This window comes from Engystomops pustulosus, chromosome 5 (assembly GCF_040894005.1).
Source record: "Engystomops pustulosus chromosome 5, aEngPut4.maternal, whole genome shotgun sequence".
NCBI lineage: Eukaryota > Metazoa > Chordata > Amphibia > Anura > Leptodactylidae > Engystomops > Engystomops pustulosus.
The window spans coordinates 181222718-181244941 of record NC_092415.1 but is presented as its reverse complement, the minus strand read 5'-3'; the positions used below and the strand labels follow the sequence as shown (position 1 = coordinate 181244941).

Sequence of the window (22224 nt, the reverse complement as noted above, 5' to 3'; positions counted from 1 at the left end):
GATCGTTCTGCTCCATTAATCTCTATGGAGATGACGCTGATTGGAGAAATCAGTGTCTTTGAGGGAAAACCCCTTTAAAGAGGAGGTCTGATAAATTTTTCTCCTATTTCCCTAAACTTTACAAGTTATGAAATAGAAATGACCTTTAGCATACAATGAATCATGATCCATCATGGACCTCTTTCGGTGCTCCCAGTCTCTGAATTGAGCCAAATTTAAGGACCAACACTCACTCACAGTTCTGGGCCTTCCGATTCAACATGGAATTTGGGAGCACCGCAGGAGATCCAGCTCTGGATCAACTTTTGGGAAATTTGGCAAGTTTTATCATATAACTTGTGAACCATGGGGCACTTAAAAGAACACGTTTATCAAAACGAATTCATAGAATTCAACCGTGTGCAAGGCCTTAAGGGAGGAGCTGGACTCTGGCACCATGAATTATTAAATGAATTGACTTTGACTGGAGTCTTCCTTTAAAGGGACCAAAAATAGCTGCTTGGATGGTGAACTTCCACAACAAAGTTCTGGTGTTCCTTAGCCATGGAGCCAGGAGTCTTAGCCATGATCAGCAGCAGAATGAAAAGAATGGGCCACATTTGCCACGGCTTGTACAGGGAGGGGCTGGTGCCGCCCCATGCTTTGGGCGTACTGTCTATAGCCTGCGCCCGTTATCTCCTAGAGCTTAGCTGTTGTAGCTACTGCGTCATCACAAATTAACATGGCCAGGTTATTCTAGGGTCATTAGCCATCATTTATTATTTACGTCATACAGATGAGACATCACAATTGGGAAAAAACCCCAGTTCTTTACTAACATTGTCGGATCTTTCATAGTTTCTGGACTTCACACTTTCATTTCTTGTTGTACAGATAATTGATTTAATAAAACAATAGAAATAACAATGGATTTTGAGATTATTTTTATGAATTATGTTCGATGGCACTGCACTAGTGTGTGATGATTTTCCCCCCACTCTGCAGCCGGAGGCTCCTGTCTGGTATATAGACTTGTGCTATAGCCTGCACCTGAATACACAACTCTTATACACGAGTTAATACAGCCAGCCCAGCACTTTTAAAATAAACTTATATACTCACCCTCTGGCGGCCCCGATGCGCACTGTGCTCCCCCAATGTCAGCGCGGGTTCTCTTCTGTCTCCTTCTGTCTTCTTTCTTCGATAACATCCTGCAGGACGCCGCCATGTTTTTCTCCCGGCCGGCGCACAGTATGACGTCAGCAGCGGCCATGTATGACGTCAGCCGGGCCACGCACTTCCTGGCTGACAGGCGCATAGTAAGACAGAAGAAGGCAGAAGGCACGGACATCGGGGGAGCAGCGCTACACATTGGGGCTGGCTGTATACTACTGGGGGCAGGCTGGGCTGGCTGTATACTACTGGGGGCAGGCTGGGCCGTGCTGTATACTACACGGGGCAGGCTGGGCTGGCTGTATACTACTGGGGGCAGGCTGGGCTGGCTGTATATACTGGGGGCAGGCTGGGCCTTGCTGTATACTACACGGGGCAGGCTGGGCTGGCTGTATACTACTGGGGGCAGGCTGGGTTGGCTGTATACTACTGGGGGCAGGCTGGGCTGGCTGTATACTACTGGTGGCAGGCTGGGCTGGCTGTATACTACTGGGGGCAGGCTGGGCTGGCTGTATACTACTGGGGACAGGCTGGGCTGGCTGTATATACTGGGGGCAGGCTGGGCTGGCTGTATACTACTGGGGGCAGGCTGGGCTGGCTGTATACTACTTCTGTATTCCACTACTACCCTTCTTCTGTGTGGAATAACTATTACAATTCTGTGCTGCTGTGGGTAAGATGGGACTCCTTCCATTACACATCACTATGATGCATGGAGTCCCCTCTTTGCCAGTGTGGTCTGTGAAATCTGGCCACCACATTGGTACACGACCTTGAGTGCACCAACTACCTCATCAGTGTACAGATTGAAATGGGAATTTCTCATATAATACTGCCAACAGATCATAATGATTGAGGAGGTGGTAGGCTCCGTTTAACCCTTCATGACTGCCATACGGCCATATAGATCCTAATTGCACATGCCCGTGTAGATAGCACATGAATAGAAGTCATGGCAGTGGCCTATTTCAAATGGCTATATCTTCTGAATCATGGCACCTAGAAACACAGTTCTGGTGTCATATTAAAGAGGATTCTATGTGCTATAAAACTGTAAATATTCACAGTTAAAGTTGTTGGAAAACATTAGATTTTTCTATACATCTTTATATTCCTGATCTAAACAGGTCTCTTGTTGTGCGACACCTAGAAACATCGTCCTGATGTGATACTAAAGTGAAGATTTTCCTTTTTCATATGACAAGACTGTGCAAGTGTGAACTGTGTCTCCCCTCCAGCCTGTCAGGTGAAGACAGAAGGTTGAAGTAGATGCAGGGAGATTGAGATGAGAGTTTGCAGAAGCACATGCACACTCTGCATCTGTAACTAAAATTAGGGAAGACAAATGGATAGATGTCATATTTCCTCACAGATTACGAAAGCGAGGGGTCCGTTGAATTCAGACTAATGGAGCAGATGGCCGCACACGACCGTTCTGCTCCATTAATCTCTATGGAGCTGATGGAAATCGGTGAGTGCAGCGCTCTGCAATTTCCATCAGCTCCATAGAGATTAATGGAGCAGAATCGTCATGCACGACCGTCTGCTCCATTAGTCTGACGGAGCGACCAGGGGTCCAACTGAGGTCTCCTCGTTTTCGTGATCTGTGGGGGTCTCATCACTGAGACCCCTAATGATCAGCAGGTTAGGCCCTGTCCCGTGTATGGGACCTAACTTTTCTTCGTGGAAAAAGCCCTTTAAACCCCGAGCAGGGCTTGGCAGTTTCCATCAGCTCCATAGAGATTAATGGAGCAGAACCCGTGGATGGGTCTCTGTCAAGTGACAGTCTTGTCCTATACAGGCAGTCCCCAGGTTACATACAATATAGGTTCCATATGTTTGTTGAATTTGTATGTTAGTCGAAACTGTATATTTTATAATTGTAGTTCCAGCCCCAAAAATTTTTCGGTTGCAGTGACAATTGGAGTTAAATTCTTTTTTGCTGTAATGGGACCAAGGATTATCAATAAACCCTCATTACAGACACTTTACAGCTGATCATTGCAGTCTGGGACTATAGTAACATCCAGAGAGCTTCACCAGAGGTCACATGGGGCAGAGGGGTCCGTCTTTAACTAGGGGTCGTCTGTAAGTTGGGTGTCCTTAAGTAGGGGACCGTCTGTATGTGGAAAATGTCCACATAGGAATGTGAGCATAGCCGTCTAGGATATCCCTGCCTCTATGTTTTCCTGGTAACCAGCTGTATACTGCTTTATACTGTTTGTATATATCCTATTATTGAAAAGGCAAATGAAATGGTATCATCCTTAATCTCCCTTGAGTCTTCTATTCTGTACCTCCCGTGCAAGTTGCTGATATATTCTGTAAATAAGAGATAGACACAGGTGGCCAAAGCACCCAAAAACTTACCACTGACACCTTACTATAATAACCAACCAACTTTGACTTTCAGCTTCTCAGCTTTTCTAGGGGGTTTGCCTGAAATATCCTAAAAGCTATGGGAGTAGAATTTGGTGTGGAATTGGTGACACCTAGTGGCAAGAGGATGAACAACAGGTGGGCTTCTGTTGAAGACCCTTTTAGCTGTGATAAAAGCTGGAATTATGTATATATTCTCTTTTACTTTCAGAATAATATGTTTATATAGCGATAGATAGATGATAGATAGATAAATAAGATGGGAGGTAAAAAGATAGAAATTAGATAGACATGAATAAATATTAGATATATAAAATATAGATAGATATTGGGTAGGTAGTTTGATAGATAGATATTATTTCTTTATTATAGATAGATAATTATTCCTTTATATAGCGCACATAGATTATGCAGCGCTGCACAGGGCTTGCCAAATCGGTCATCGGTTTTATATATATATATATATATATATATATATATATATATATATATATATGTATATATATATAAGCCAACAAAGTACGACAAAGAAAAGCTCCATGTAATATATCAAAGATAAAGGCAGCACTCCAAGCTCAAAGTGAACCACCTCGTTTCAGCCTCTACTGATGCCTTTGTCATGCATTTACAAAGTGTTACTTACAAGCCTTTCTAGGGAGTGACCTTATATCCAATTATATAAATATACATCATAATTCCATGTATTATAGCGAATAACAGTGAATATTTACAAAATTCCATAGTTCATATTACTTAATAAATATAGTGATATTGATTCCACATACAGTCATGTATTAGTATGTAATATTAAAGTGAATGGGGGATATTTATCATACGCCAGCGCTCGTGCGCCAGCATATGATCGCCCCGCCGCTGCAAGCTCGCAGCCCGATATATCAAGAGGCTTCTGCCTCTTGATGTATCGGGGCTGATTGCAGCGCAGGGCCTGGTGTAGAAAAAAGCGTAGCCGGCGGCTTTTCACGTCGGCGGCCACTCCCGTCCGGCCATGCCCTCTGCTCGGCCGGCCCGCCCCCCCTTCACGCCCCACTGGAGTGAAGGTGGCGGATCGGGGCAAATAATCGCAAAAGCTAGCAATAAGCTAGCATTTGCGATTATTTAAGGGCCTCTGCGCCACTGGCGGTGCACAGAGGTCCTGATAAATATGCCCCAATGTGTGCATCTAATAAATGGTTAAAAATACCACAGGTTTATACACTGGTCTTCACCCTCATGTAAACATAATAGGGCAGATTTACTTACCCAGTGCTGTTGCAATCCCGCGGTGCGTTGTCCGACGAGGATTTGGGTCTGCTGCGATTCACTAAGATCGTGTGCCCGAGTTCCTGCATCTGTCGCTTCTGCGTCGAAGTCCGCTGGAGATCACCTGCTTTTTCCCGGTGCTTGTAAGTGCGTGTCATGCGACACAATTCTAAATGTTAAATCTTGCGCGTTGACCGAATCCGTCGGGTTGTCCGACGGCCCGCCCCCCCCATTTCTGTTGCATGCAAGCCGGCACTGATGTGGCAAAATCCAATCTCGTGTGCCAAAATCCCGGGGCAATTCGGCACAAAACGGGAATCGTGGGGAAACCCGATGAAAATGCGCTCCACGGACCCTTAGTAAATGAGCCCAGATGAGTCTATACACCAGTTTTATTTGTGGTATTGTGAACACTGTCATGTCCACCTGAGACTGTGACAAGTCAGTGAGTAGGGCTGCGGTGCACCACAAGGACCAGCTATCCCACAGGTAACAGCACCACCATCAGCGTTCATCTCGTCCCATTAATCCAGAGCTCAGTGCTATATACAGTATACAGTAGAGAGGAACCAAAACACCTACAGACTTTGCTAATATGGTGGTGGCTCACTAACCCCGCCCCCAAACTGCTCACCACACCCCCTTTAACCCAATGAAATCGGCTTAAAAATGGTGTGGGGTGACTTACTGGCCTGCAGCTCCCTATTTTATATTTCATAGGGAACCGTTCAGGAGCCAAAAGAGCCAGCTCCTCTTAGTGAGCAGAGCCTAATGAGCCAGCTCGCTAAGAAGAGGCGGACTTCCCATCACTACCTGGCACACTGCATGATTACACATCTCTCCAAAACCAATAACTTACAATGTATGAAAACAATTGACAGATTCACTTTAGGCCCTGCCCCTGGATCACCCATGTACCCTCCCATGAATTTCTGGCCACACTCCTGAACCACTATGTGATTTTATAGGCCTTGTCCAATTTTTGGACAGAAAGCCCCATCTCTAAGAAAATGGACCATCATGGAACGGTTCATTAGCAAGTATCCAAATTTATTTGCACAAACAAGAGGGACACTCAGTGACCCCAGAAAAGTTATGGTGCATATCACTTTTGTAACTTTTCCTGTTAACAATACAATATGGTGATCAAGAGACGAAAACCAGGAATGTTTTGATAACGTCAGTCTGTGAGATAACGAAAAAGCAGCCTCTCTGGTAAAGGGGACTTCTTTTTTGTAGGAGACATATTTAGTTTTGATAGTAGGAAACTTTTGGGCTTCAGTCTTCCATTTAGTGCAGTTTTAAGTAAACCTTAGAAATTAGAGGGTGATTTTTTTCACATGGAATAAAGTGGGAATAGGGTCCCTAAAAAATGAACTTTTCAACTTACCAAAACTACACCAATAAACAGGGAATGAGCCAACGACCCTCTGATCAGGTAGCGGTGGCATAAACGACACCCCATAAATTTCTAATCCTGCTTTACACACAGTCTTGTACCAGTGATATACATAATAGAAGCTTAGGTCCCGGATATAAGAAATGTAAAACATTTTTAAAAAATTCTAATATCTTTCTTCAGTGACATTTACCCTAAATTCCCAGAAGATAACCGAGTGCGGAGTGATTTTTGGAATAATACAGCAGCACATGTGAATCATTCATACTTGGCCTCCCTGATGAATAGACTCTCCCCTTTGATATGCACAGGCAGCCCTATAACATTTAAACAGTTGTGTCATACGAGAAAGGGCAGCGTCGCGGTGAATATGGAGATGATCCGCACCTTTTATTATTCCGACACATTTGAATAAAAGCAAAATGCGTTGACCTGGGGTCAAGGGGTTTTTAAGAATACCTCTAACATTTAGGAATTTTATTTAATTTTTTTTGGTCATACATTCATAATGTTTCAGTGTGACAAACACACTGGGGAAAAACAAGCTTATTCTTAACCCTTTTGTGCACATTGCCTAAACATGAGATATGTATTTGTTATTCTGGCTTTCTTACTCGGGGCAGATTTACTTACCCGGTCCATTCGCGATCCAGCGGCGCGTTCTCTGAACAGGATTCGGGTCCGGACGGGATTTATGAAGGTAGTTCCCCCGCCGTCCACTAGGTGGCGCTGCTGCGCTGAAAATCATCTGAACGCGCCGGAATACACCGAACTGGACCAGGTGAAGGTAAGCGCTTCCCAAGCGACACATTTTTGGTTTTTAAATGCGGCGGTTTTTCCGAATACGTCAGGTTTTCGTTCGGCCACGCCCCCCCCCGATTTCCGTCGTGTGCATGCCAGCGCAGATGTGCCACAATCCGATCGCGTGCGCCAAAATCCCGGGGCAATTCAGGTACAATCGGCGCAAATCGGAAATATTCGGGTAACACGTTGGGAAAACGCGAATCGGGCCCTTAGTAAATGACCCCCACTGTGTAACATCTGCTCTGCTCCTCGTGCTCTATAATATGCGGCCTGCAGATAGGACACTGTGTACTATCTGCTCAGCTCCTTCTACTCTATAACATGCCACCTGCAGATAGGACACTATGCACAATCTGCTCAGCTCCTCCTGTTCTATAAAACCGGCAGATAGGACTCTGTATAAATTGCTCAATTATCTCCTACTCTCGTAATGCGAGATGCGTGGAAAATCGTAGAACTTTTCATCATAAAAAACATTCGATTTACTTGCTGTAAGTAGATACCCCTTTAAAGGAATCTACCAGTATTAGAATGTAAAATTAAACTACAGATACTTACCTCTAGGTAAGTAACAGCGCTCTAGGCTGTTAATTATTCAGGCCTCTTGTGTGAAGTCACCTCCCTCTCCAATCTTGGTCTCGTGAAAGGCGTGAATTCACAACTGCTGTGCGATAGATACTTTCCTTTCCCATGTTGAAGAGGGAGATGACATCATGCGAGTGGCATGAATAATTAACAGCCTGGAGAATTGGGGCATCGCATCTCCGGGCTGCTTTTTAGAAAAAAAATTTTCCAGCGATCCCGGCGTGTCAAGATTAAAGGGAACCTGTCATCAGAAATTGGCTTAAAGAAAATCTACCATTTGATTTGATGCATTATGAACCAAACATACCTTGAGAATGCTGTCACTAAACTGATACTTAAACATATCTAGTGTAAACCCTGTGCTGAGGGGTTCTGCTGATTAAACAGCTATAAAATTATGGTAATGAGGTTTTGGTCACTCCTGTGTCTGGCTTCTCCTAGCACATTAGTTATGCACTGCACCAGAGGATGATGTAATCCCTGGGTCATGCCTGAAGGCAGAATAATAAATTGCTGCACCATCCCCCAGCTGCTGTGTATGAGTGATCCAGCTCAGGTTGATTAGTCATGTCTTGACTAAGCTCAGTGTGTAATGACAAGCTCTGTGTGTAATGTCTGTATGTAGACAGCCAACCTTACCCAGCTTTCCCAAGGTCCTGAATGTTATAATTGTTTTTTCAGCAAAACCACTCAACTCAGGGAATAACCAAGATATGCTTTTGCATCAGTGTAACTACAGCAATCTCAAGGTATGTTTGGTTCATACTGCATAAATCAAATGGTAGGTTTCCTTTAAGCCCCTAAGCAGCTTCTAGGTCATACTTCTTTCTTGGCCTGATGTGGTGGCATTATCCAGAAAATCAAATTTGAAGTGAGATGTAAATTGGTTTTATGAAGTCAAGTAGGCGGAGAGTTTAACATTGAAGTCAAGCTTTCCCTTCCCTAGAACACCCCCTTTACTGTAATTATGGTCCTGCATCCAGTGAAAAAGGTTCTCCGCTGCTTCACAACACACTGGTAGCGGTTTCCTATGCCAATTTCTGATGACAGGTTCTCTTTAAAGAAGACCAGTGCCGGGATTGAGGTGAAGAGGACTACAGGTGAGTATCTGTAGTTTAATTTTACTTTATATTACTGGTAGATTTCCTTTAAGGAAACCACTCAATACAGAGAGGTGTGGCAATACCCTAGGTTGAGCAGTGTTTTCTCCACTCACTGGGGCAGATTTACTTACCTGGTGCAGTCGCGATACCGTGGCTCGTTGTCTGACGCTGATTCGAGTCTGCCGGGATTCACTGAGCTCCGTGCGCCCGATATCCAGCAGGTGTCGCTGCTGCGCCGAGGTCACCTTCTTCGTCCCGGTGCATGTAAGTGCTGATCTTGCGACACAAATTCTTTTTTAAATTCCACAGTTTTTCCGAATCCGTTGGGTTGTCCGACGTGCACGCCTCCCGATTTCTGTCGCGTGAAAGCCAGCGACGATGCGCACACAATCTGATCGCGTGCGCCAAAATCTGATTGTGTGCGCCAAAATCCCGGGGGAATTTGTCGCAAAACAGAAATATTCGGGAAACCCGGCGAGAGTGCGGCGTTCAAACCCTTAGTAAATGAGCACTGTGAGGAGATTCGGGTGTCTATTTAATCACTTCTGAATAAATCTGAGAAGTTTGGCTGCTCCGATATCACATTTTCATCCCTTACTCCATTGATTCCTTGTTTCAAAATGCTCTCCGAACCTCTATAGGATTGTTGGGGTGCACAGATAATCTAGTTAAAAAGCCTCCTTCCTTTTTATAGTTTGCTTACTTTTCCTTTAGTACTTTTTGGCATTGCTGTTCAGAGTCCATCCTCCCGGCAGTCTGTATCCAGCAAAAATGATACAACTGCTATCCGTCATTATAAAATATCCATTTATTCTTTTATGCCCTGCGAATAAAAGCCCCTAAAACTAATTTTTCTTTATAAATGTATTAATTTTTTGTTGCCTTTTCATGGTAACTCTGGGTTTTACAGCGATGAAAGAAACGGGTCTGCCAAATCCGATGCTTGTTATGGATCTATAAAAGAAAATATCATGCACAAGGCAGCAGTCCTGAAAATTGCAGTAATTGCTATCCTCGCTTTATAACCCTCAAAATAATTTATCGAGCTTGTGTTTTCATGAACTGTAAAATGATGGAGGGTTTGTTAAAGGTTCCTAGGGGTCGCCTCTTGTTTCCATAGCAGCAGTCAGCCTTTAAATTCTTCATCGCTAAATATTCTTTTTGTCTACCTTATCTGTCAGATGATGTTAAACTCAAAAGGTTCATATTCCCATTGCTATAACATCACAAAGTCCCCTGTTCTGGTACATGTCCACGGTCCCCATCCGAAATTGAACTTTGCTTTGATATTGAGGACTTTGTAACGAAATACAATACATGTTCATGAAACTTAAAAGAAGGAAGACTTGATACAAAAACTTTCATTGGGGGACATTTTGCAAGCAGTGCCTGCCCCTCTGCCGTTGCAGGAGCAGGGGCAGCTTAATACAACCATGGGCCCCGGGCTATATAAAAATTGTTGGTCATTACAAGCCTAATTTTTTAATGGCATTTACTTGAGAAAGGAGGGGTGTCCCTTCTGTCCGCTTTTAGTTCTGCAGTTTGCGGACATTTGAAGGACCTTTATGGATGGAGATCCTTCTCTTTATTACCTCTACAGGAAAGTATCAAACTTGGGGATTGGTTAAGGTGGTAATGGGCCCCTCAGAAGCCTTGGGCCCTGGGCGACCACCCAAACCACCTATACTATAATCCGCTACAGGTCCGTCTGCATTGGCCAGGTCTTGCCTGGCATAGAACCGCGCTGTTACCAGCAACCATTCATGCTTGAACAATCAATGGCAATAGCGAATGTGCAGGCAGGAACACCCCTCGCCAAACCACTCCGCCGCTGGACATGTCCCATTCACACCCCTCCACCCTCACTTGGCATAAAGGGGAACATAGTTGCAATGCCTGGTGGTTTCTTAGGAACTGTGATTATTTCAGGACTTGTAGGCTAAAAACTGCCATGGCAGTCCTGAAAAATGTCCCTGCAAGATGTTATTTTCTGTAGAGTTACTCTTGGGTCAGTGGTTTCCTTAAAAGTTTGTCCACTTCCAGCAAATAATTTATAGGGGGAGATTTATCATCAAGTCTTTGAGGTAAAACTGTTCTAGTTGCCTATGGAAACCAATCAGAGCTCAGCTTTAATTTTGTAAATGGCTGTAGGAAAATGAAAGCTGAGCTCTGATTGATTGCCTTGTGGAACTTGAACAGTTCTGCTCTCACAGACTTTTGAGAAATCTCCCCCATATTGTTTGTGCAATGAAAAGTTCTGCAATTTTCCAAGGTACTTTCTGTGTCAATTGTTTTTTTGCGATCTTCTATAGGAATATTCATTGTTTGTTTCCTGTGGATAAATACCGGTCCCTCGTCATGTGATGTCACACAGGTGCACGTCTCGTTATATCACACAACTCTGATTACTCTCCATGATATAACAAGCCATGCACCTGTGTGACATCACATGACCAGGGATATAGAGAACCGTCTCTCACCTAGAAACAAACTTTGAGCAAACTTTGCCAATGAGAATTGGAGATGTTTTTTTCTTTAGTTCTGCTCTATAAGTGATTTTCTAAATGAATTCATTTTAATTGAATAGATTGACAGAAAAACTTGGTGTAAAACTCCTGCCACTGCCATTTAGTTGACCAAAGAAGCCAAGCGTTGGGTAGTCAGAGGGAGCTAAACTTTTTTTCATGTAAAAATCCCTTTTAATTAACATTACTGCTACCACTCACTTTTAAAAGTATACAAAAGTAAAGCTAGCTTCCTGCCACCAAACTGGACTGAGCCACAGATTCATCATCATTATCTGCCCACTGCTCTTACAAGTCTACTTCCTCCTCCCCTCCCCTCATGCAAACATGAGCTGACAGAGGTTTGCTTGCGGCACAGGGTCAGCTCATGGGGGGTAGGGAGGAGGAAGTAGAGTTCTGAGAGCAGTGTGCAGATAATGGTGATGACTCTGTGGTCCGATCCATTTTTCTGGCAGGAAGCCAGGTCTACTTTTATATACTTTGCAAAGTGAGTGGAAGCAGTATTATTCATTATAAAAGCAGGTCAGGAATTTGTATTAAAAAGGCTATGGGAATCTGTCTTTAGTTCAAGATGTGACATCCTGATGACAGGTTCCCATTAAACTATTAATGACATATCCAAAAGTTAGGTCATACTTTGCATTCGCAATCACGGAATGCAGTAGTGTCAGCGATACTGCACTATGGTCCCAAGGATATGCCATAATTACATGATAGGTAAGGATCCCACCTTTAGGGACCCTCACTTATATCAAGAACGGTGACTCCCTACCCACCATTGGGCTGAATGAAGAGTTGTGAATACCGGACCACTATGAATTGTGGATGGGTCATTAAAGGGGTACACTGGTAACGGGGATAGTACATAGCTTGCTCATCAGTGGGTGTCAGTGGTGGGACCCCATCATTCACAAGAATCAGGTTTTTATAGTTTAGTATTGCAATATCAAGAGAACACAGCAATAGTTTGTATACACAACTTTTTATCTCTTCCCATTACTTGTCTCCAGTGTTGCAAGATGTGAAGTCAATTTTCCTGCATGGAGCTTAAGCTAACGTTAGGTTTTAATTACTTTGTTGATATAACAGGGAGGCCTGAACCGTCATAAATTATTCATTTTGGAGCCTGAATTTGCAAATGTTTTTTCATGTGTTTAAAGCAAGTTAGAATAATCCGTGGAAACGACAGCAGCCTTGGCTTGCCATATGGTTCCTGATCAGAAAGCTTTCTTGGAATTTCATGTAAGACAAGTGGTGTGACCTTTATAATGAGAGCGGCAAGTCTGCTCTGTTCCTCCATATTCAGTATTAATCCAATGGATATACATATTTTATGTAGGAGGGGAAATCTGTTTCACAATTTTAGGAAATGTTTATGTGTAGAATGTCATCTTACAGTGAGACGGATCGACGTGGTGGCAATTTGAAGATCACACAATGTAGATGCCACATGTATTCAGGATAGAATTGAAGGATATTAAAATCTATGCAATTTTATATGTCATAGTAAATGTTTTTAAAGAGTATTTCAAATCAAAGCCCCTCCTCTGCCCAACAAGCCACACCCCTTCTTAACATGCCACACCCATGCTTAACAAACCACACCCCTGCTTATCAAAAATACAATTGTTTAAAACAACCTAATGTGGAGACTTCACCTGGATATACTAAATAGTCATACACTGACTCCTTAAAGGTTTATTCCCATCTCAGTGTTAACGTTTAATATAATTCATCTGCCATATATGTTTATTTCTTCAATTGCATGTTATTAAAAAAATGATTCTGTGTGAATATAATTTCCCACACATGTAGTCATATGGTCCCTTAGTTACACAGGACAGCTGTCCTTGGATACAACCACCGATGTTGGCGTGATTGCACAAAAAAGTTTTTTTATGAATATGAAATGGACAAGAGTAGCTCCAGGTGATCAGTCAAGCCTCAATAGTGCATGTCTGGCCACTTCTGGAAGAGTGCATTGGTGGTCTTATCTAAAAACAACCATCTTGTTTCTAAGGAACAACATGACTAGAGCAATGGGAAATTATCGTTTTTAGCTTCCGTTACAGTCTTCTAAAGCGGAGAGTATAGCGAAAAACCCTGATGCTTGAGTGAACTGCCCACTAAAACCTCTGTAAGAAAACATGGCCTTATGGGGTTTCTAGAGGAATAAATTGATGAAGCAGTGTCCTATAGTCATTTAATTTATTCCTCACTACTTTTCTATTAACTTGGCTTTAACTTCTGTGAAGTTAAGTTCACTCTGTTCAGCAGAGGAAAACCAGTCACGGTAATGAAGCGAGAGGGCATTTATGATTAGACGCCTGGAGTACATGATTTAGCAATAATCTTGATTAACACCAGGTAGGTCTATTTATAAAGCTGATACCGAGAGTCTTCTCAGCACATTATAAATCCATTACACTCCCACCTTCAGCAGATTTCCATATGCATAAGCCTCATTATTGTAATTAAGGCTGGGGTTGTGGTGCCATGCGTTCTCTTGGATGATCACATCCGAAAGTAGAGGGATTTCCTACAGGTTTAATAACATAGTAAAAAATACACTAGGCATTACCATTGATTCACCATGCCAGTTCAGGATTTGTTTTGGACTTTTTTTTCTAGGCCAGTAGAGGGTTTTTTTTTTTTAAGAATTTGAATGTGTTATTAAAAGGGACTTTTTATATAAGTCACAGATTCAGTATATTTATGGATTATATTTAAAAAAACATGTTCTTCGAGAAAATATTGAAAAACTTAATTGGGGAAACAAAGTGTACTTACCTTGCTCCAGCTCCTGGTTCCTGCATAGCTCCAAATCCTACAACACAACCACTTCTCTACAATCACTGAATACAACCGACTGCTAGACTCTTTTAGCCCACATGGAGCAAAGTGTCCAACAAATAAATGACAAGGCAGACTGAACCGTTTCTCAAAAACATAAAGGAAACCTACCATGAGGAATCTGCTATCAGAAGTAGACATGATGGTAGATTCCTCCTGCTGCCTCTGCCCTAATCTGTAATGTAATAATCCTGGAACCTAACTTGTTAAAAACTTTATTTTTAGTAATTTGTAAATTAACTGCAGAGGCTACTGGGGCGTGGAAGAGCATTACCTCCTAGAGCCCGGCCAGGCTAGTACACACCCCAATAGCCTCTGCAGTTAATTTACATATTACTAAAAATAAAGTTTTCAGCAAGTTAGGTTCCAGGATTATTAAATTACAGATTAGGGCAGAGGCAGCAGGAGGAATCTACCATCAGATCTACTTGTGATTGAAGATTCCTCATCGTAGGTTTCCTTTAATATCATCTCTATAACCTGATATGTTATGTAATATCTATACTGTTTGCATTTTGTACTGAAATGAATAGATACTGCTAAATTGCTAATAAATATTTTTCCCCCTTTGTTTTAGGATGCTTGTTTGAAGACGACCTTTGCAAACAATACGAGGTGTGCTTAAACGGTAAGTCTCATGTAATAAATAGTCTCAAAATGGAAAAGAAAAAATTCTTAGATAGGTTTGAGTAAATTAGATAGTTTATGTCTGTTACATGTCATCTTCTATAATTAGATATTTGGGGATATTTATAAATGCTGGCACATTGTGCATCGGCGTTTAATCTCCCCACCTTCCCTTTATCTCAAGTCACCTACATCAAGAGGCTCCGGCCTGGGAATTGTGTACAGGGCACGGGCCACTACACACTCTCCACGACCACTTGACATGAAAGGGGAACTGGTCGCAATTCCTGACCTGAAATCGTCAGTTCTTGCACAATAGGAAAGTAGCTGTGATTAACATAAGTAAATGTCTGATGTATTAGAATGACAATTATTAATGAATCGCCATCTGTAATCCATTATGGTAACTTGGCACACACCGAAAACCTGAAGACAAATCTTATGTCCACACGTTATATATTTTCTCGGAAGAGATGACAACAAATTTACAGTATATATCACACTGTTTATGTACTGTGTATATAACATGTATCGATCTATATACTAAGCTGGGTATATACCCTTAATTTACTCATCTATATATTACACTATGTATATACACTCCATGTACTTATCTGTTTATTATCATTACAAAGGACAAGGACAAAATCCACATGCCGAAGCGTGAAAAAGTTATTGGCGTCAGAAAATCATTTTTGTACAAAAGGTTTTAATTTTTTACAATCTATTAACAAATAATAAAACCTATATAAATGGCCTATAAAGAAGCCGCTCTGATCATAGGGCATGTGTGTGAAAACCCGCATTGGAAAGTCAGATTTCATATTTCGACACTGGGTCAAATACTGCCTTGTGAATATACCGTTATACTGTGTCCAAGTTTCTGATCTTGACTCTGTTGTACTATTAGACTGTCTAGTTTCACTTTACAACTCCTACTAGTATCACGACTTGGACCACACCCCCACACCTTATGGGAAAACTTCTCCCATAAGCCAAGCCCTCTTTTCACACAAGTAATCAAATCGCCTAAGAATGGTCAAAACACCTCAAATTTATGTGTCACTGTATACCAGAAATGTTGCACAAATTACTCTGGAATTCTGAAAGATTTTGTTTATTGGCAACCCCTCTATTATACATATCTTTATCTTATGCTTCCTGACAAAAAATGCTATAATTGCACTAAAAATGATATGACACTCTCACAACATAACATATATACATATACTATAACTATATGTTATACTATAACATGCTAGATGACACATTGACATGCTATAGATTCATTGCATAATTTTATTTTTCTAGAATCCACTCTAGTCCAGTATATTGTGTCAGAACTATCTGAATGGGTTCTTGATGCAGGGTTTTGCGATTATGAGCCACTTCCATGGTTTCTTTGCTTGAAGCTGTTATCGACAGACTGCTCTGCAGAGTTTAGTTCCCTCTCTGGGTGTGTCCTGTTGAAAGAGAGTGGTTTCATCTTGGAGCTTAGTGTGTGTCAGGTGTAGTTGAGTGAAAGACAGTTGAACCAATCTGTGCCTGTGGCGGCATCTAGGAACTCCACATATACCTGCTCCTCTTTTCACTCAGGTTCTAGTTGTACTAGTTTCTTGCTTCTTGTGGGGCTATTGTCTTGCTATGTATTCTGACCCTTGCTTAGTTATGTGACTATTCTTTTGCCTAATGATTCTGTACCTCGCCACCATCATGGATTTGACCTAGTTACTCTGACTTTGCTTATGTCTGTTTATTTATCTTTCTGTTTGTCTCTGTCTGTTTGTTTGTTTTGTGTTCTGAACACATACTGAGAGTAGAGACTGTCATCCAGTTGTCCCCTGCAGGTTAGTGCAGTACAGGCAAGTGGGTAGCTCAAGGCCTGCATCTCTTTTTCTGCCTTGACAGTTTTTGTCTTTAGGACAAGACAGCATAAAATAGTTCATTCAATGTTTTAATGCAGGTGTGAACTTTGGCTGTCTTTGGCTGTAATAAATTAGAAGGTACTCATGGTGGATGATGCATTTTGCCAACAAGTTTGCAGAATCTGATTTTAATAGTTCTCAGAGAGTCTAGGTAGATGTTATGTCTTTACTGAGACACCAATGGATATTCTTTTATAAAAAGAAGGTCAGTCATCCAGGTGGACATGTGTACTCACTATACTTAGGGTTATTATGTGCTATCATGCTCACTATTATGTACAGTTAGCGACTTTTCTATTTGTCCTTAAGAACTATGCCTGGCACTTATAATAAGTATATACATCAATTGATGATACTATTGTAAATCTCCCCATATATCACGTCCCCCAGATGTTTTATGTTGGCATGGCTGGCATTTTTATTTAAGCCTTGTCTCACTGTATTTTAAATAAATAACTTCAATAAAATTTGATATTTTTGCACAATATATCTATGGAATTCTGGCTTCTTCTGTGTAGGCTTTAATTCTTTTATAAAATCCAGATGTCTTCAAAATAGAAATTACCAGTAGGTACCAATTGTCTTTTAATACCTGGTTAGATATTAACTTTTTTTTTTACAAACAAAGCTTTGTATGTGTCAAACATTTTAGCTACAATGAGAACGGTTTGCTAGTTTTTCCCATCGCACGGCTGACAGAGACAGGTGTTGTGCGATTATTGAGCAAATAAAGCCGAGTTCTGAAGTGATTAGCGCTTTAAAGGCTAAACCGGATTGGCAGGGGACTTGTTTAGCTGCGTGAATAATTGTTAGTTTGACCTGGTTATACAGCAAAGGTTTTAGTTTTGATATCTCAATATGTAAATGTGAAATAAAGCACCTAAACAAACCACTAAACGGGTCTCATTGAATTATATATCTGATGGCCCAGTTTAAACCTCCTTAAAAATACTCCTTAGTAAGTAAATTTAAGTTTCTCATCTAGAGTTGAGTTTAGCTTTATTTAAGTTGCAAGGAGAAAGGTTGGCTAACAGTGGTGCTTTACTTAAACCTTGCTGATAGGAGATAGATAGCAATGAACATGAAATTGTAGATAAAATATCTATTTTACTAGAGCAGTGATGGCGAACCTTTTAGAGATCGAGTGCCCAAAATGAGGCCCAAAACATCTTTTCCTAAAGTACCAACACGGCAATTTAGGCAGTAAGGCTACATTCACACGATGTATACCCGCCGTACCGTAGTACGGCGGGCATACATCGGCGCCGCGGAGAGGAGCAGGGGATGAGCGCTGCTCACCACCGCCCCTCTCCATAGGAAGATACAGACCCACTGTACCAACAATCTGTTGGATTGGAACAGCTGGCATCCCCAACCATTAAGATCTGGCATACCCATCGGACAATATCTCAGAGCACGCAGAAACTGCTCTGACGAGGCTACCTTTAAGAGGGAGTGTGATAATTTGTTCAGGAGATTTAGGAATCGGGGGTATCCTAAAAAATGCCTATATAAGGCTTATTCCAGAGCAAAAAATGCGGATAGGAGTACCCTCTTTCAACAGAAACATCAACAACCAACTCAGTAAATCATTAGATGTATTGGCACATATGACGCTTATGCAGATACCATCAAGAAGATCCTCTCTAGATACTGGCCAATCCTCACAGCAGACCCAGATTTGAAAGAGAAATTGACCTATAAACCTACTATCACCTATCGTAGGGGGTCCCAATTTGAGAAATCACTTGGTACACAGACATTTCACGGAAGCCGCAACATCTATTCGAACTGCGAGAAGTCCCATAGTAGGATCTTACCCGTGTGGCTCTTGTTCTTTCTGCCCCCTGATGCCTAGAACAAAAACCTTTACTAACCCAGCGAATGGAGAAAACATCTCCATTAGACATTTTCTGAACTGCAAAAGGATTGCAGTAGTCTATGTGGCACAATGTCCGTGCCCAGGACTGTACGTTGGAAAAACTATTCAACAACTACGGAGAAGAATTTCCAGCCATGTCAGCTCTATAACGACTAATAAAGATACTCCAATTTCCAGACATGTGAGACTCCACCATGGGGGGCAATGCAAGCACTCTTAAATTTTGGGCGATCGATCAAGTCAAAACTGGACCTCGTAAAGGTAACATTGGCCGCAAATTATTACAACTTGAATCGAGGTGGATCCATCGCCTTAAATCCTTGAGCCCCCTGGGCCTCAATGAAGGTTTTACCTTCACCGCATTCATTTAAGCCCTTTGACTTTATGTATTCATTTTGTGTCAATATTAGTGATATACTTGCTTTATTAATACCACCCAGATGACTGTAGGCCCTTCTAGAGGCTACTATGATTAGTGTTTATAATTAATTAAGTGTTATATATTCATAATACTCCTTCTCCACAATGCATCCCTACAACTTCTCCCTGATTAATTCTCCCTAACAAGTTCCTCCATAGTAGGCAATACCCTAATAACATATCTCAGGTTATTTACAATATGATATGAACTGTACACATGACCATCCAAGCCTTCAAGATATCAAATCCAGCAAGACATGCTCAATATATACTGAAGATATTCCACAATCTAAAACTACTTACCTAAGCATTATGCTGACCTTTATATCTATATCAGTGGCATATACTTGCATCTAGTCTGCAGTCATGCGCAGTGTCATGCAGACCATCACCTCTTAAGGCTGGAATGACGCACCTCGCACTAAGTCCACAGTCATGCGCATTATGACAGGGCATAGTGCCGATATCGGCACTAAGTCCGATGTCATGCGCGGGGTTCCGTCGGGCCGGTAGTCAGCTGACTCTATGAGTCAGCTGACCAGAGGGCTTGACGGCATATCTAGCCGCTATTGGAAGAATAGTACGAGTCACACCTCCATTTTTTTCTACTGGGAGGAGTCATCACCTTTCAATGTACACCTCATTGGTTTATTATGGTGCCCTTTATTGACTCTTCAAATGGGATGCGCCTCTCTGGGAGGGACCCACTTTCATAGGTCCCACTTGGTCATACGGGGAGGGGCTTTATTGTTATATACTCGGCGTGATAGCACCGCGTTTAGCATTTAGCCCAAACCCCTGATGAAACCAGTTGTACTGGTGAAACATGTCGGGGGGCTAATGTTTGAGAAATTTTAATCTGCAGTGTGGCATAGTCATTGGCAGGCAGTGGCAACAAATATATCACCATCAGTTGAGATAGGGACAGATAGTATCATTCCTAGACCTTCCAGTCCAATATTTCTAACTATATTTCTAACTATAGGACTAGGACCTCCATGTAGTATTTATAACAATACAGCCTGCTACCATAGCGGCCCCTGCTGGGGCAGCACAGGCAATACTTCTATCCATGGTCTAGGTCAGTGATGGCAAACCTTTTAGAGACCGAGTGCCCAAACTTCAACAAAGACCCACTTATTTCTCGCAAAGTGCCAACACAGAAATTTATTTGTGATTTATACTCCCTGCTCTGTCACAGTTTTCATTGATACCGGCACCTGAGGACATCAATATAGCAGAAAATAGTCCCAGGTAGAGCTGTCACTTTAAAATACCTCTGTGCACAGCAAGTCCTGGGCTGTCTGGGACTGCAGGAAGATACCTGGAGTCCTCTCTGGTGATGGCCTGAGTGCCCACAGAAAGGGCTCTGAGTGCCACCTCTGGCACCAGTGCCATAGGTTAGCCATCACTGGTCTAGGTCGTCATTCTAGGGCTCTTATCCATACAAATAATTGGTCTAGGTCTAGGTCGTCATTCTGGGGCTCTAATCCATACAAATAATTTACATTACTCTAGCAGACAACACTGCGTAGGACAGTCCACGCTATTTGGCCAATAGTGGACTCACAGTAATTAATATAGGTGGGCTTAGACCCCTTTTTGTGTCCGCTATCTCGCACTTTGTACCACTAACTATCTACAACTGCCCATGACCCAGTACACACTGTGTTTTTCATCCACTGTTTGTCCTGTGCATCTAGTGGTTTATGCCACAACAGTTTGTAATATAGAGCAATCTCTTTTAAGAACTTCTAATAAAAGTGATGTTTTATTTTATATTTTTTTCATTTGTCCGGATATGGGTCAATTTTGACTGCCCAAAGCCAGTTTTATAAAATAATCCCTAGGAAGATACAGCGCACAGCGCCGTATCACGGGAGAAGATAGGACATGTCCTATCTTTTCCCGGGCTACGGAGCGGTACGGTGCCGCACGTGTGCCGCACCGTACCGCTCCCGTACAGGGCTGTGAGCCCATAGAAGTGTATGGGGGACGTATATCGGCCGTATATATATGTGAATGTAGCCTAACAAACTGAGGAAGCAATAGGCGAAAGGCGTGTCTGGGCGAGGGGCGAACGGCAGCCACTGCAACGAGGTAATAATCAGCCTAATATCTATTTTACCAAAGGACTTTTGGATAAATGAGACAGAGATGTCAGTATGAATTAAGAATAGGCACATAAGAGTATCATCATCATTATATAAAAGGCAATACCGGACTGCTTTTGTTTGGTTGCCTAGCTCCATTTACTCTTGGGATCAGTTTTAAAATGTTTGTAAAAATTACTTTAATGTGTGTTTTTATTTTAAATTGATGAAATAAAAAATAATATATTTTATCATATAGTGGATGAGTTCCCCTTCTTTGTAGGGTGTTTGATTTAAGGTTAGGGGGAAGTCATCCTAACTCTAAGCAAGGACGCAATACATTTGGGTTATATTGTAAGTAACAAACTTATTGCTACCAGAATCTTTGAGCTACATTTTGACCCTGTCCACAAAGTTTCACTCTTCGGACAGGACCAGGCAACACAGGATGGGTCACTTTAAAATATCAGGGCACTACTTGGACTGTTTGAGACTGCAGGAAGGTGCCATGTCTGGCAAAATCTGTGCCTGGGAGACAGCCCACGTGCCCACAGAAAGGTCTCTGAGTGCCATCTCTGGCACCAGTGCCATAGGTTCGCCACCACTGACCTAGAGTATGGACAAGTTGCCCTTGAATTTGTAGAGCAAACTTGCTATCTTATAATGTCCTGTGATCACAGCAGCATGTGCACTATTTTATCATGCAGTCTCTACAGTAAGCTGGTGAGAAAGACCAGCAGGTATAATGTCAGCTATTAGTGTAACATCTGTATCCGTGTCATCTACTGTCCGTGGAATGCAGCTGAGGAGGCCCTGATTGTGGCGTTGCGTCCTTGAACACTGAAGTGTGAATGTGGATTGATTTGCACCACACCCGTCTCTTTCCTTTAGCTTGGCACTTTAACCATAACCCTCTGTGATTGACTGCTTCACACACTAATCACATCACTCCCCTTATCTCTGTATCATCTAGTAGTATTGAGACTCTGAGATAATATAAAAGTCCTGCTCGCCCTAGCTAGGATTCTGGCTAAAGAACTCTCTTCATTTGCTCCATATCATTTTTGTGATTCTGATCTCTGCTTGCTGGTTACCTGACTTACCTTACTCGTGTTCAGACTATTCTGCAGTCTTGTCTTTTTGTACAGTGTTTGCCCTCTTTGTTGTGACCTGGCTCTAATGACTCTTATCTGTTTGACTCCTTATTTTGCACTTTG

At 42.1% G+C, this 22224-nt stretch overlaps 1 protein-coding gene across 1 annotated transcript in view; it reads left to right on the top strand.

Annotated features, from left to right (window-relative positions):
• The window catches only part of PTPRN2 (protein tyrosine phosphatase receptor type N2), a 644507-nt gene that overhangs the window by 65342 nt on the left and 556941 nt on the right, over positions 1-22224 (top strand). The window contains exon 2 of the mRNA XM_072153967.1: positions 14638-14688. Coding sequence (XP_072010068.1) covers positions 14638-14688 — 51 coding nt within the window. The remainder of the gene's footprint in view (positions 1-14637; positions 14689-22224) is intronic.